This window comes from Rissa tridactyla, chromosome 6 (assembly GCF_028500815.1).
Source record: "Rissa tridactyla isolate bRisTri1 chromosome 6, bRisTri1.patW.cur.20221130, whole genome shotgun sequence".
NCBI lineage: Eukaryota > Metazoa > Chordata > Aves > Charadriiformes > Laridae > Rissa > Rissa tridactyla.
Window position 1 is genome coordinate 50,398,755 of NC_071471.1, and position 15,978 is coordinate 50,414,732.

Here is a 15,978-nt window from a genome sequence, read left to right on the forward strand (position 1 = left end):
CAAGATATATATCTTTTATTATACAATAAAGAATATTATGTGCTGTAAATTAAGGCAATTTTAAGTGCAACAAGCTTATGGAATGATCAAGAAGGCATATTTGATTATACAAAGTTTAAAATTATTCTTTTACACATAAGGATAGTCAGTGTCTGCATAAAGCATGTTACATGTCCTTCAGTTTGTTTTAAAAAAGAAAACAAAAACCCAGATATCCTCTTCTATTGACCAACAATTGCCAGCAGCAAACGCCTGTAATCACCGCTTGTATCACTTGCTATCATTGTAGCCAAAGTCTTCTGATACATTTGTGTGAACATCTGTTTAATTTGCACAAGGTCAATCTATGCACAGAAAAAAAAAAACAAAAACAAAAAACACAAAAAAGCACAAAACTTAAACACAGTGTATGACTGTAACTCCTAGGCAGTCACCCCACATCTCCTCCCTCATAGACTAGCGAGCATCATAGACTAGCGAGCACGTGCCAAGGGCGAAACGTGCAATTATTAACTCTGCTCGTCTCAGGGGGCAGCCGGTCCCTCTAAGGGCAGAGGAGCAGCTCCCAAAGCCGGGAGCCCGGCAGTTGTTAGCGCTGCCCTCACTCTTGCAGCTCAACCTTCCAATGTGAGGTGCTCATCTGCGACATGGGCAGGCAGCCACAGTTAAGAAAGACGATAAGGAGCGTTACTATCTAGCCAGAGATAATGAAATTGCTGTGCAACACCTGGCTTTAAAACAAATTAACTCGTTAATCTAAATCTGAACCCCATAAAAGCTTCGTTGCAATACGTGACTTCTACAGCTGTGAAAGAAGGACTAAGGGAAAAGCTGGTTAGGGGAGACAGCTTTCTGCTCCGTGCGACATTTACAGAGGAAAGTTCCTTACCTCACTGCGAGTGACTATAATTCTGATGAGGGTAGAATCGTCTGTGCCAGCTCCTTTCATAGAATAATAAAGTCTTTCTGCAAAAAAGGCTGGGCGATTTAAAGCACATTGCACTGCAATAAAATATATTTTTAGGATTAGTTCCAGTATTGTATGCTGTATCGCGATACCTGGCAGGATCAATTCAGGAGTTTTGCTGTAGAGAGCTAGGGGTATTGATGAAGACATAGGTATTGATGAAGATCCAGTTACTGGGGATAAATGGAACTGTTTTATAGAGCTAAGCTTATTTTCAAGCTGACCAAATGAGTTATTTCCTCAAATTAAAACTTAACGGTTATTAGCAGTTAACTTCCCTGGAAGTGCTTTTCAAAGCTGGCTGAAACCTTAATTCTCAACTAGGTCATTTAAAAACGGTTGTTCTCCTTGGATAGCTGGTACTGGGATACAAGGTATTTTACTCAAGTTCCATTGCCACAATCTCACTAAGGAAAGTACAACTGTAAAAAGTTCTCGCTAGTTACAGAATGGATCATGTTTCAATTAGATTGTTCACTCTCAGACAAGCCTTTATTCTTCTACATGGTTCTCAGAGCTGATTTTTTTCCCGCTAAAACTCTTGAGCAGAATATAATCTGGGAAGTTTTTGCTTATCCATTACAGCTACAGGAATGCTGTCATTTTGGTAAGCACCGGTAGGACTGGTGTCTGCAGATTTACCAGTAAATCATACTGATTCTTACTGTCAGCAAATTGTCCTAAATTTGAACTGCTTTACTATGACAAATCAGCAGGAAAAAGTGAACTCCAGACAGGTCTTCTATTGGGCTGAAGTTTTCCTTACAAATGCTGAGCTTTTTGTGGGCAGGTGGTGGCGGCGGGGAAGTGGGGTGGAAAGGGAACTGCCTAAAGTAGGTTTGTGTTGGTTGTGAGATCCTGTGTGGAGGGGGTTCAGGTGTCTGTGCTGAGGTGCCACACACCAGAGTTGCAGCTCTGTTACCCTGGTACTCACACCATTCTGCAGAGCTCTGAAAAACGCAGCTACAAGCAGTAAGCAGTGACCCTTGTTTCTGTGTAGTTGCCTGCCTTCCCAGAGAAGTGACCAGCACTTCCTATGTAGCCTTTTCTTCTTTCAAACTGACTTCCTCATGGTGGATGCTTATTTTCTCCAATTAAGCGTAAAGTGAATAATTTGAGTAACTGAAGTTACTTTTGTGCTAGCAGAGTCTCACGTTGTGTGTTCATATGCCATATGGCCAGTGCTGAATTGGATTCTTCTTCAATTACATTACAAGGTTTCATTCCTAAGGGATAAGGGGAGGAAAGAACGTATCGCTTACAAATAGCCTTCAAACCACGTTCCACGTTTCCAGAAAATTCTCGGTCAATGCTGCTTAATAAATCACGATTGGCAATCTACAAATAAACAAGATTAATATGTGGATAATGAAGTGCAGTAAAAACCAGAACCTTAATTTAAAATACACCGACCAAGCTCATTTGAAATTAGTGAAGAACTCCTACCCTGGAGTACGCCTCAACCGTTGCTTTCAGCTGGGGAAAACTTCTGCTTGCCAGAACCATATTAAAGCAAGATTCATCAGTCCCAAGTCTTCCTTCACCTGCTTGGTACAGACGCTGAGCATCTTCTTGAGCTTTTTGATAATCCACAGTTTGATTCTCATCCCGATTACCCTAAGAGCAAAGACAACAGATGTCAGATGAAATCACACAGAGAAGGTTATGCTTTAACTGCTTGCAGTGTGGACCCCAAGCATGCATCTTCAAAGCTGGAGGCAGAAAGTGTAATACCAGTTTGAAATACATCACATTGCTTTAAAACTGCTCTTTGGTTTAATATTTTTATAGGCAACAAATACTCAAGTGGCCCAGAACCCAATCTGTAGGGCATGCTTTAAACCGTAGATAGACTGACACAGATAATTTCACCCCTACATACCATCTCATACTTCTAATTAAGTACTGTACTTAATTTTCTGTTTTACTTAATAATGTAAGCTTTCTCTTGATTTGTTTTTTCCTAGGCTTCAAGTTGCAAAGAATCTTCCCAAATGAACTAATGAATTATCTTACTGAATATGCACACCTGAAATATCTCAGGTCTTCTATCTTATTTAGAATTTGCTAATTTCAAGTAAGAATGTCTCCAGAAAGCACTTACTACAGTTGTAATATGTCAGTAGAGCTTATATGCCATTTTACATGCTTTGGTTTTAGGGTTTTTTTGCTGCCCAGTGCATGGATGGACACTGCTAAATATACTGGCTGAGTACATGCTCTCCAATACTGTTGTATCTATAGTGGTTAATATAATATTTATATTATGTGATTGTCAATTATTGTAAAGTCCTGGATTTATCAAAATAAAAATTAGCAGCATGAGCTTCTCAAGGTTTGCTTTCTTGTGGATTTTGACTTCTTAATCCAAATACCTAGTGCATAGCTGAACTCTCACAAAGATAGAGGCAAACGAGATAGAGAAGCATCACAAAAATTCTAACAGCAAATAGGCAGACTGATCAGAGAAATGTGGGAAGTTGCATTAGTACATATCTCCTCCTAAACAAGGATAACGGGAAGTTACTATTCTTCAATGCAAAAAGAGCCCTACTAAATGATATGGGGTAGGCAAGCTCCAGGGTTCACCTGAGTTCAATAGTAGCACCTCCCTAATTCTGGTGATGTGAAGGGAATATGGTGTAAGTTGGGAGGTAAGTTTCGCCCCGCGGTGCCTCTTAGCTTGTTTGTAGGGGTTCTACATACCATCAAGGTTATCCTATCAGATGCACCCAAATTATTTTCCTAACATATGCAAAAAATAAAAAGCATCTTTAACAGCAGTGTGGAGCACTGCTTTATGGTACCATTTGATTGCATCTGCACAATAAAGTATTTACACATAAATCCTCTGAGATGAATACAGGGTGCTAAATTAGGTCACACAATTCGTCGTTGATTTGTAGACAGGAAGTATCTCTTCCTTGAGGGAGGGACTGAAGTGTCACATCTTGTCAGCAGGGAATAAATTAATGGCCCAGGGCTAATTTCTTAAAAACCCGGCTCTTGCTAAGCATATGCAGGCAACTTATTTCTGGAGCCATTATGACTGCGTGCATCCAAGTCAGACTGTACACCATTATCTTACCAAAAAAAATAAAATTAAAGCTCACTTGGCACATAGATATAAGTAATCGTTCAAAGTGTCCTGATGTGTCTGCTCTGATGTCTTGTTCGATGTCCCTTCCAAATTCTGATTTATAGCACTTCACTATTTCTCGTATTTCCTGGTTTGTCCTTGTGCACAGGATCTCAATGAGCACTCTCTCCTGAGTGCCTGCTCCCTGTAGGCAGAGGAAGAGAGGCCGTAACTACACAGCACTACCTGTTCAGTTTTCTTCAACTGTGAAATTAAGCAGCCATCTGTTATTTCAAAACTTAATACAATCTGCATTGTAAGAACAGTATCTTTGCAGTGTGAAAGCACCAAGTCTTCTGTATACTTAAAATGGAATGAAGATTCCTCAAACGTTCAATTCCATGCCAGTTCAAAGAAATACCCCAAAACGATACATCCACAACAGTGGCATCAGCCAAAGTTAACTGGAAAATGGTTCAGGAAAAAAATTCTTTGGCAGCCTTAAGCTGGAAACATACTGGAGGAAGGTAGAGCCTTATGATAATCATTAAAGCCAAAGATACACACGTAAATTCTGTTTTGGTCCACGTACAAGTGTGTTCTCTATTTCAAACGTGGCCACTTCCTCACTGTGAGGCACCAGCAGGAACTTTTTATAGATGACTCCCTCTCCTCAAAATAAAAATTGAGTTCTGTGTACTGTGAGATCTCACTGGCACAATCATCTCTACGCAGGCAAGGATTAGATAGGAGTGGATCTATGTGAGGCTTCTAGGTAATGTTATATTATAAATTTTTTTAAATGGTCAAGAGTGGCTACTGCCTCCTCAAAGCCAGGTACTCATTTAAGCTCCACATTCTTTAGAAGGTCTGCATTCATACATGAGTTACGTTACTCGTTTCCAGTATCAGCTGGCTGCTGGAAAACTGGATGTACCAGTTTACCCGAGTTAAAAGTTTAAACCAGCTATCTCACCAAAACTCTAATGCAGTCTTAATACTCGAACAGATACATGTATCATCTGACCTTAAGAAAATATTTTGTTCGTTGTTGTCCTTTTAGAAAAAAAATGGGATAATCAAAAAATATCTTTCAGTAACAATGGTTTGCTCCTAGTAAGGAGAGGTACATACCTTCAGTTTAAACAGTAGTTACAGTTTAAACAGCACCCTGGCCCTTTCTAGGTTCTAGCAAAAATTATGACCTCGTAGCAGAGAACGAAGTTCTGTCCTGCAGCATTTCATCCTCTGTTGGATGGAGAGCTGCTCTGAACTGGTTAATCTTGCAGAAATTGGCTAGAGCTGGGTGATGCCGCAGAAAATAATTTTAAAGGCCAGAGTCCTGAAATCTATTTGCCACTACAGGGGTTTTCAACAATGCAGGGATCAGGTATTCTCTTTTCTCAGGCAGGAAAACCGTACCTTCATTGCATGACGTAAACTCCAGGCATCGTAGTAGGTGCTAGGCATGAAGAGCGCTAGAATCAATTCCTCCACGTTTCCACTTAACTCGGACTTCAGATCTTTAATTAAATCCTGTTCAATTGTAAACACAAAAAGAGCTTTGGAAAGTGTTAGATTATATACTGAAAAAAGATCAAACTCGAACTTACTTTTGTGACTGATTTCTACCTTTTTGCTGTTTTGCCTGTAAAGCTTTGGTTTATTTCTTATAAAGAACTTCCCCCTGTCCAAAATTTGGCAGCTCAGCTCTTCTTCATCACTTCCTCACTAATTAGGACCTAGGCAGGTCCTGAAAAAATGCCACAACTATAAAATTTCACTTTAGGTTGCAACAATGACAGAGAGAAGAAATTAAATTATCTTGGCCTTTTATTGACTTAACCAATCCTCAACTAGTTTCTCAGTTTGTTGCTTACGAAAAAACAGATTTCAGTGCTGTTTGTGTGCATAAAAAAAACCAGTAGTTTTCAAACACTAATACAAGGACAGTTTAAGCTTGATTATTTTCTATCTATCGAGCATTATAAAAGCAGAGAAGCTTCTGGTTTCACCAGCGACAGAGCCAGGTGTCGGGACAATACCATGTTAAATACCAGATGTCCCCGAGTACACATGGAAGATAACCAAAAGAAATGCATTTTAAAAAGGCCCAAACCACTCCCCAGGACTAAAATGCAATCGGGCAGTTAAAGCAGCAGCTAAAAGTTTGTTTGTTTACTGATTCAAAGAACTAAGGAACATACCTTGCCATACATAGTCTTGAAAGCTGCCTTGATTTTTTGCCTCTGATCATTGGAGCGGTTAGCAACAACATCAATGATAGCCTGCTCATCAGTTCCTTAGAAACAGAAGGGCAACTTCATGTAAGAACTCATAATAATCCCTCTGAGAGTAGGCATTTTATAATCTTGCATTTGGGCACAGTTGCATAATAAATGACTAGCATTTATGTCTAACAAATTTTCTGTGTAACTTCATCTACTGAATTGCCCGAGTCATTTTGAAAGCGTGACTTTTGAAAAGCTTGGGGAGAAAAAACGTATGGTTAAATAAAAGTTGACAAAAAGGACAAAATGGCTTTAAGGAGTTAGCTCAATAGAAATTTTAAGCTTCGGTTGCTTACTTACCAAACCCTTTCATAGCTTTGCGTAGAATTTCTGCATCCCTTCCAGCATCAAAGTTTGGAGCAGCTTGAATTGTGCCCTGGGTACACTGAACCATTGCTGCAGGCTGAAAATAAGAGTGACATGTAACTAGCTATCCTGCACAATATAAATTCAAATTAAAATCATAACTTTGGAATCAGTATTTCAGAAGGAGTTGTCCATTAGTTCCCCATTTTTAATCTAACACAGAATCAGGACAACGTTTAGTTGGGTTGAACAGCTTTGGCCACCAATGCCAAAGCAAAGCTTTTACCCAAGTGTATGGATGAAGATCTACTTGGTGAGCGAGTATACAGAGATACAGGGTTATCATTTTGTTCTGGTTGTACTATAGCTGGGAACTCTTGATGCAGAACACACTGAAAATTGTTGGAAACCAGTTGTAAAAACATTAAAACTACAGACGCCATGTAAAATTGATTACAGAAGAGGATGCAGCACATACCGGACCAGGCATTGGTGACGGTGCTTGTCCACCAGCATATCCTACTGAAAATAAATTCAAGAACAAGGTAAAAGGAATGAATCAGGTCTTCTCTTATTGTGTAAATGCTATCTAATAAGAAAAGAAAGCCATTTACAGACCTACCACTGCACAAAACTTGTTTCCTAGGTAATGATACCTATCATGATCAGTAACTGAACTTCTTTCCCTTGGGAATGATGGGAAGAAGCAATCAATCATGGACATATTCTGGTACATACACTAGCAAGGCAGTTCTAAAAATACTAAACTTACTGCTGCTGTGGGAACTAGAAGGATCTCCTTATTAAATATTGCTATCTTTGACAAAAGCCAATATAGCTCATGCAAATGAAGTATGTGTGTCCTGCGCTCTCTTTTAAAGTCATATTATACACTTAAAATGTCTAGCATATAAAGGATAAATATTAAGAATTCATTGGTGCAAATAGAATTGAAGGAATCTCATTTTGTGATCAAAAGCATTGTGAATACAAAAGCTACGACTACATTTTTTTGTACTGGACTTTTATTTTTTTAGCCATAATATATATCTACCACTGTTATAATTTTAGCAGAAGCTTAGTTATTATTGGAGTTAAGGAAGCAATTATTAAAAAAAAAAAGGTTTTGCTTCTCTGAATTTCTTGCAAACACAACTGACACATTTCATGAGACAAAAATTGTCTTGATGGTAACTGACCACTCAAAGCATTAAAAACACTGCACCATTTTTAAGCAACTGTGTGCGTTCTCCTTTCCACTTCCCCCACTATGCTGGGGATCACCATGAACAAACAGATCTGAAAAATGCATCCGTTTCTTTGAGCTAACAGAAGAGCTAGATACTCATTGAATGTGATCTCTGGATTTCACAGTTCTCATCAGATACTTCCAGTCTGAAGAAGGATAAGCACCTAAACCACTACATCATGACCATTAATCAGTGACAGCCATCCCTTTTGGACGTAGCACCTATAGAGATGGTTCTCATCAGCCCTTCAGTGGTCTTGTCAAGAAGGGTGGTAGGACGTGTACAGCACACAAACCTCAACAGCTAAAAGTAACAAAGGTAAGGGCCTAATTTGTTACTACCTATCCTGGGATCTCTTGGTTTAACCTTGGATGCTTAACGTTTCTTAGCTATGACATACCTGGAATTTGTGCTGGTCCACCTCCAGCATAGCTTTGGGCAGGAGGCTGCGGGTAGCCACCAAAGCCAGGGCCAGCGGGAGGCACACCAAACCCAGGGCCTGTAGGAGCTAGGAGAAGAAGAAAGACTTTAGCACGCTTCATGTATTGTACTTGTGACGCGACATGAGCCAGGTTATTGAGCAAAGCTATGCAAGAGACTAATTTCTCTGTGCAGTGTCCCAAAACCATCACGGCCCTGCCATTAGCATGCAGGTATTTCCTGCTAGATAGCAATCTGGCCGGCTGCCTACACGCTGCTGCCTAAACTGATCACTGAACAAAGCAGCTGTTCTTGACTACTTCTACCAAGCACAGGGAATGGTTACACCAGAAATCACTCCCGAGGTGAGTGATTGTACTCTAACAAAGGATCTTACCTCCAGGATATGGTGGCATTCCTCCAGCCTGGGGAGTTCCAGGGTAGCCCCCAGGGGCAGGGTAGCCCCCTGTGGCAGGATATCCTGCTGCCCCTGGATATCCAGCACTCGGTGGTGCTGCAGGGTAGGCCCCTGCTCCTCCCGGAGGGTATCCTCCAGGAACAGCGGGATAGGAGTACTGACCAGCTGGTGGATAGACAGACTCTTGTCCTGTCGGCTGAAACACAAAAATGGATGTCTGTATGCCTGCTAACGGGACATTACAGTAAAAACTCTCAAGCTACCAAAATGTCCATGTATGTGTATAATAATGTGAATTATATAATTAGATCCAGCACTTGAAGCGTCAGCAGCAGAATTCCTGAAGCCTGGATGGGGGCCTCCTGGTTGAGTTTTCTGATGCGTCTCCCATGTTGACACTGAATCAGAAAGTGCTGCAGGGTGGAAGGCACCTCTGGATGGCCTCTGAGCCCATCCACCTTGAAAGCAGGGCCCGCTTCAGCGTTAGATGAGGTCACACAAGGCTTTGTCAAGTTTTCGGTCTCTCCAAGGAACGCTGAATCCACAGCCTCTTTGGGCCCCTATTCCAGTGTTCGACTACTCTCATAGTGAAAAATGTTTTCCTTAAATCAAATTACAATCATAACTTGTTGCCAGCTGCCCTTTCACTGTGTAACTCTGACAAGAGTCTGGTCCCGATGTCTCTATCACTCCTTCCTACGTAGCAGAAGACTGACTAGATCTCTGCTTAACCGTCTCCAGGCAAGCAGCCTTCCCTGGACACGCTCCTGTTTGTCCATGTTTCTGTTGTACTGGGAAGCCACAACTAGACACAGTATTCCAGGTGTGCCCTCGTGAACACTGAGCACAAGGAATAATCATTTCCTCTGACCTGATGGCTTCGCTCTTGCTAAAGCCTGGTATGTCATTAGCCTTCACCCCCAGGTACACGCACTACTGAGCCACATTTGACTTGTCAACCACCTTTACTGGAAAGCTGCTACTTCTATCCCGCTTAAGTAAGTAAGAGGTGAGCTCAGCTAGGCTTGCTCTCCATGAATCATTAGGAGCTCACCTTCTGTTTTTATAGGACGTCTAAGAGCTTAGTATCCTTGAAACTTCTGCCTCCCTTGCATAACCAGTATTTTCAAATGTTACATGGTGAGAACTTACAAGAACTGGGGTTTTTTTCCATTTCCTTTGCAATCCAGGTTATAAAGCATGGACATTCAATGACTAAATCTGGATCACTAAGTCAGACTGAACACCTATTACAGGTTTTAAATAAAAACAAGTCAAACATCTTTGTTTTGCTTTGCTTTGCCTTTGTTTTGCTACACATGGGACTTAAAGTCATACCACAAAGGTTGCTATTACCATTAAGGTACATTAGAAATATTTACTTGGATGACCAGGATGTCTGAGGGAAAACCCTGTAAGTTAAAATTCATATACTTGATCTTAAAAATCAGGTATTTAAAATCAGCTTCATAATGAAGCACAATGTACAGACTCATTACTCACTTGCTGAGAATCATCTTTACTGACTAGCTTTAGAAATATGTGTCACACATTACATGCAGTACACACTCATTCTTGAGCCCAGAAAACAAATAAACTGCAAAGCAGCGAAGTCCAGCTCAGATGTTCTCCTTGGGTTTGGTTGCCCCAAGATTTTTACCCTCAGATTACTGGGTCCAGGCTATATAATATTCTCTTCCCCAGTGGTACAGTCTAACCTTTCTCTGACAGACTCAACAAAAAGATTTTAATGGAATTTAGATTCACAAATCCAAAATTAGGATCCTCAAAAGCCCTGCTCAGGTAACTATCACCATTACAGAAGAAAATAATTTCATATTGGTTTTTGCAGTGGTTGTCACTTTGGGCATCATCAATCAGACTAGGAAACCTAGAATTGTTGATATCGAATCTAAAGTGTCTTTTAAATTAATCGATTGAAGTTGGCTGTATTTTAGATGCTAGCTAAGAAAAAAAAACATTTTCAGATGTAGTTAACAATAAATTACAGCTACAATCATGAGGGTCCAGCAGAACCTTGCGGGGAAAGGCAGAATAAACCCTGGCGTTAAGAAAGTCTGGCTTCTAACATGTTTGTCTTTAGTTTGACTGCCTTAAGTGTTTCAGAAGTAGTAAGGGTAATTTGTAAAGCAAAACAATGGGAGAAGTTATTGCATGTATTTATATGCATGTATTTATATATATTGCATGTTATTTATAGCTTTTCAGTAGTTTAGTAGGATTCAGGCTGAGCTCCATGCTTAAGTCTAGTTCTCTACTACACAAAACACAGACCATATAAAATTCCCACAATTACAGTATGATCAGTGCCATACTAATAAAAGCACACAGTTGCATCTAGCTTTGAAAAATGATGCAGGCACATCAAAAAGACTGAAGTATCAGCCACACCTGATACACTCCAGCCTTCCATTAGAATTTTTAGTCCATTCAGTCATGAGCTGAAGGTGGAACAAAGTCCTGCGGCTGAAGGATAAGGAGGTCAAAGTCAAGATAGGGTGTCCTTTATCCTCAGAAAAATATTTACTTGGTGTCGTATGAAAGCTGGGCTACTTGAGCAAAGCGTTCCAAGCTCTTCCTGAGGGTAACAGCCACTGAAGTTTGTTCAGCATCTCTGTAAATCCTGGGATATGGGTATGCAGAATATTTGGTAGAGACTATGGTAGAAACTGGTTCAGATATTATGTCTCACCCTGTATGTAAAGACCCTCGTATTTATCTAAGAACTCCTGATACTTTAAAAAAATTATTTGCTGAAATAGTTAGCTATATAAAAAAAGATGAAACTCACAAGAGAAAGATAAACTACAACAAGATCAAACAATCAAAAGCCTTTCTGGAACAACAGGCAACATTAAAAAAAAAAAAAGAATCTTAAACTTCCTTCTTGGCATTCTTATGAGACAACTGTAAAGTCATCCTCAGGGATATAGAGACAAAAAAAAAGACCATAAACTCTAGAAAATACTGTATATGAACTGACAGCTACTATTTACACATATAGAGAGCATAGTAAGAAGCGGTATTCACAGAATATAAATACAGTAGGAATGCAATACATTGAAGAGCCATACTTACAGGATAACCAGGGAAAGCAGGGTAGCCACCAGAAGGGGGATAACCCGGGTATGACATTCTGGGGGAAAGAAAAAAAAAAAAAAAAAGGTATTTTCACTGTCAAGACACTATATATGAGTTTGTAGTAGTTATTTGCTTGCTAATTATCTGTTAAATCACTTACTTGAACAATATGTTTAGTAGGTTTAGAATTGCTCGGGAGTACTTGACAGCTATTAAACCCACAAAACCTTTCCTTTTTTTCATTCACATGCCCATAGCAAGCAGGATTCAGAAGGAAAGCATCTTCAACTTTGTAATTAACTATCACTCTTATTTAGGTTCACATAGACATTGAAGCATGGTAAGAGGCTTGAACCTCCAAAAAAACCTCTGAAATACAGGATACACTTTGAGGTGCCAGCAGGAGGGGGATGAGCCCTTTGCCAGAACAGGAACAGAAGGGTCAGGCTTGAGCAGGGCCCAGGTCTCACACTGCACCAAGCACCTCTCTCCCATCACCCTGCACTCCTCCGCTCACAGGGGTAGTTCCTGTGAGAAGAGCAGTACCCTATCAATCAATCACATGTAAAATGATCAATTTGATAGTAACGTGTGTAATCCCCATCCCCTACTTTATTTGTGTAGAAGATTCCTGTTTCCTGCGGGTTACTGTTTATTCTATTCCCATTTTTAATAGAGGGGCTTGTGGAACAGAATGGGACAGAGATCATCCCCCACGTTGCCAACCAGTTAGGCAGGGCGTTTCTAGGCCATTAGCCAGGTTACGAAACACTTAATGCAGGAAAAAAAATGTCATGTTGACGCTAACCAGCCAGATTGCCTGATCAGGGCCTCGGAGTTACTCACAGCATGTTTCTAAGACAGTATGCATGTATGAAAGGACATAGGAAATATAAAAATGAATGCAATACAGTGAAAGATTATTCAAATTTCTATGTATTCACGAGCCCAAACAGATTTGAAAGCAGAAGTCTTACTGCATTGGACCATTAAGGCAATGGGTGCTCATAGAATTAAACATCTGAGACTTAATGTGGAAAACATGAAAACTTCCAAGTAGGTTACTTCAAGAGCCCAAACCAACTTGCAGAGAGCCACAGCTATGCAGTCTCACACTGATAAACTTGGATCATCACTTCCAAATAAATAAAGAGGGAAGAACAACATAAGGTGTATTTGTAAATCTATGCTTTAATCATAAACACTGCTAATGGCTATTTATTTCCCTAAAAAGAAACACCTTAAACCCGTACCTGTACAGTATTTATTACTGACGGTTGCTTGAATGAACTTTAAATTTGGCTTTCAACAGTGCATTTCTTTTGGTATTTCTGACTGTAACACTAGTTGTAAGTCCTTTCAGGAACAAGATGACCAGCAACACTTCCTTCCAAGATCAGTTCCGCTCTTTCCGCTTACAGGAAAATATTTTGTCAGCAAAACTGAATATTAAAAAACAAACAAACAAAAACTTCTTCAGCTCTTCCGCCTTATGTAATTCAACTAAACTTACACCATTAAGAAGACAGGACTGTAAACCCTGTAAAACTTGTTGAGGTGCACTGGATCATTTCCACTGTACAACTTACGATGTTTTTCATGATGCATAATCAACAGCTGGTGATGGCAACTCAGCTGTTTAAACTGCTGTAAAAAGTGTAATTTTTACAATAATCTTTTGACCATATTAAAATATATCAAATTTTAGACTCATTGGTAAGATACTTAATTATAATGAATTTAAGTTTTCAGCTATGTCTCTGATTTACTAGCAAACACATTCTGGCAAAAAGCCTTTTAAGGCATGAGTTTCCAACATTTCATTTTCAAGCAAACAAGCCATCAAGGCTATGTTGTATTTTTGGTTACCAAATTAACCACCCATGTAAACATGTGCTTTACAGTGCACCAGTAAATTGTTTAACACTTTCCTTACTTTTGTTGTACCAGTTCCTTTTCTAGGATTCAATTTGTGATGCGAGTTCTCTTGGGCCAGGTACTGGGAATTGTGGTATTTCATTTAATCATTCCCCTCTTAACAGGACACGGATTCCTATTTGTCATTCTTCTGAATTACAAAAACAAAATAAAAATGTTTTCTTTGCATTTGCGTGATCTAGCTGCATTTTTTTTTATTTGGAAAAAAAAATTTAGAGCAATAAAAAGGTCAAATAAGGACTGCTGCTTCAGGCCTTTTGTAACTCAGTGGACATGATGCTGAGGGGAGACCTTATTGCTCTCTACAACTACTTGAAAGGAGGTTGTAGAGAGGTGGGGGTTGTTGGTCTCTTCTCCCAAGTAAGAAGCAACAGGACAAGAGGAAATGGCCTCAAGTTGTGTCAGGGGAGGTTTATATTAGATATTAGAAAAAATTTTTACACTGAAAGGGTTATCAAGCATTGGAACAGGCTGCCCAGGGAAGTGGTAGAACCTCATCCCTGAGGTATTTAAAAGACAGATAGATGTAGAGCTTAGCGACACAGTTTAGTGATGGTTTTTGTCAGCATTATGTTGACAGTTGGACTCGATGATCTGAAAGGTCCCTTCCAACCTATGCAATTCTATGATTCTATGCTAAATTGAGAATTCGGACTTGTCTCTGACACAGCAATATTTACAGAAACAGCTTTCAGTATGTGGATATGTTTTCCAGGAGAGAAATTAAGTCACTTACACAACATTAAGGACTTCGCAAACACCAGCCTGACACTGCCATAGCGCACGGCCTCACTTACCTCCGCATAAGCATCCTCAGAGGCAGAGATGTAACTGCTTTTATAACCGAAATAGCAACAGATTTGCCCATCAGACGTTAATTTCCACCCCGTTTTCCCCGGCCGGAGCATAAAGGCCAGTCCGGGCACGGCCGGGCGCTGTCACAGCCCGCCCTGGGGTGAGTCAGCGGCGGCGCCGGCCGCGGGCCGCAGCCCCCGCCGGTTCTCCTGGGCGGGCTGGAACCGCAACCTGAGGGGGAAGTGTCTTCTTTGGCGGGGGTGGGGGGGGGCAGATGTAGCTCTGAGGGTGTAACATCAGGGGACGCGCTAAACTCGGCGCGTGGGGCAGGAGCTCGACGGTACAAAGCGAGAAGTCTCCCCACAGACTGGCCCCCGCGGGGACGGGGACGGGGACGGCCCCGGCCCCGGCCCCGCACACGGCCCCGCACACGGCCCCGCACACGGCGGGGCGGAGGAGGCACGGCCCGCGCACACCTGCGCTCCAGCCGCGGCCGCCCCCGCCAGCACCACACACGCCCCCGCACCCTTTAAAGGACCCCGGTTGGGGCCGCCACCGCCCCGTCCGGAGCCGGCCCTGCCCGCCGGGAGAGCCGCCACCCCCCTCTGTTTCAGGGCGGGAAGGGCGGTCATGTATCTCTCCCCGCTCCCTCAGCCCCGGGCCACCGCGGCGAGCCCTGCGGCGAGGCACGGCTGCGGGCGGAGACAGGTATTACTCTATTTACTTCTCCCGGGGCGACCGGGACCTCGTCCCCGCTCCGCACCGGGAGGGCAGGCCGCCGGCCGGGGGGGTGCGGCGCTCTGGGGCGGGCCGCTGCTTCCCTCGGCGGGGCACCTGCCGAGCCCCGAGCTGGCGGGCGGCCGCAGCTCCGGGAGCACTGCCTCGGGATGCCGCTCGGGTCGCCCCGGGCCCCACACGCCCGTGTCGCAGGGCGCGGCGGGGCTGAGTCCGAGTTTCCCCCGTCCAGCCCCGGAGGCGGTGTGTGAGGAGAGCCGGCGGGGCCGGGCCCTGAGGCGAGGGGCGCACACAAGTCGTGGCCGGCCCACCCCTGCCCCCCGGCTGCCTCACCTGAGGGGAAACCTGCGGAGCCTCCGGCCTCTCTCCCGCAGCTTCACCGCAAAATGGAGGCTGTGGGGCCGGGCGGCACCCGCTCCGCCCCCGGCACCGAGCCCGCCCCGGCCCGGCCCACGGGCCCCGCTCCCCGCGGGCAGGGGCACCGCGCCCGGGTCCCGGCGGGGCCGAGGCGGGCCGGCAGCGGCTCCCGGTGGTGGTGGCCCTGCTGACCTGGGACCCCTTTTCCTATCTATGCAGGTTTGCCCCAACTTGCTGAGGGAAAGCTGCAGTATGCCCAGTTCTCCTTCAAAACGGCTGAGAGGTAAGTTCAAAGGCGCAAGTGCCACAGAAAGGCAGAG

The 15,978-nt window shown here is 42.7% G+C and overlaps 2 protein-coding genes and 1 long non-coding RNA gene across 8 annotated transcripts in view; 2 read left to right on the forward strand and 1 right to left on the reverse strand.

Annotated features, from left to right (window-relative positions):
- PPP3CB (protein phosphatase 3 catalytic subunit beta) overlaps window positions 1-3,310 on the forward strand; it is a 50,798-nt gene extending 47,488 nt beyond the window's left edge. Inside the window, exon 16 of the transcript XR_008466949.1 lies at window positions 2,935-3,310. The gene's annotated coding sequence lies outside the window, so the exon portion shown is untranslated. The remainder of the gene's footprint in view (window positions 1-2,934) is intronic.
- Window positions 1-15,978, reverse strand: part of ANXA7 (annexin A7) — a 16,164-nt gene continuing 186 nt past the window's right edge. The window contains exons 1-14 of one of the 6 annotated variants that reach the window (XM_054205063.1): window positions 15,635-15,707; window positions 13,087-13,275; window positions 11,831-11,888; window positions 8,711-8,927; window positions 8,294-8,401; window positions 7,122-7,165; window positions 6,638-6,740; window positions 6,254-6,348; window positions 5,469-5,582; window positions 4,081-4,251; window positions 2,414-2,584; window positions 2,230-2,305; window positions 890-1,002; window positions 1-344 (exon numbers count right to left, since the gene is read on the reverse strand). In XM_054205063.1, the coding sequence (XP_054061038.1) occupies window positions 222-344; window positions 890-1,002; window positions 2,230-2,305; window positions 2,414-2,584; window positions 4,081-4,251; window positions 5,469-5,582; window positions 6,254-6,348; window positions 6,638-6,740; window positions 7,122-7,165; window positions 8,294-8,401; window positions 8,711-8,927; window positions 11,831-11,887 (1,392 nt within the window). In that variant the 5' untranslated portion in view covers window position 11,888; window positions 13,087-13,275; window positions 15,635-15,707 and the 3' untranslated portion in view covers window positions 1-221. Of the gene's footprint in view, window positions 345-889; window positions 1,003-2,229; window positions 2,306-2,413; window positions 2,585-4,080; window positions 4,252-5,468; window positions 5,583-6,253; window positions 6,349-6,637; window positions 6,741-7,121; window positions 7,166-8,293; window positions 8,402-8,710; window positions 8,928-11,830; window positions 11,889-13,086; window positions 13,681-14,568; window positions 14,960-15,634; window positions 15,736-15,978 lie in introns of those variants that run through there. The other 5 variants (XM_054205064.1, XM_054205062.1, XM_054205067.1 and 2 more) reach the window with 5 other exon arrangements.
- LOC128910955 (uncharacterized) overlaps window positions 15,167-15,978 on the forward strand; it is a 19,947-nt gene continuing 19,135 nt past the window's right edge. Inside the window, exons 1-2 of the long non-coding RNA XR_008466950.1 lie at window positions 15,167-15,274; window positions 15,878-15,941. This is a non-coding gene — a long non-coding RNA (uncharacterized LOC128910955). The remainder of the gene's footprint in view (window positions 15,275-15,877; window positions 15,942-15,978) is intronic.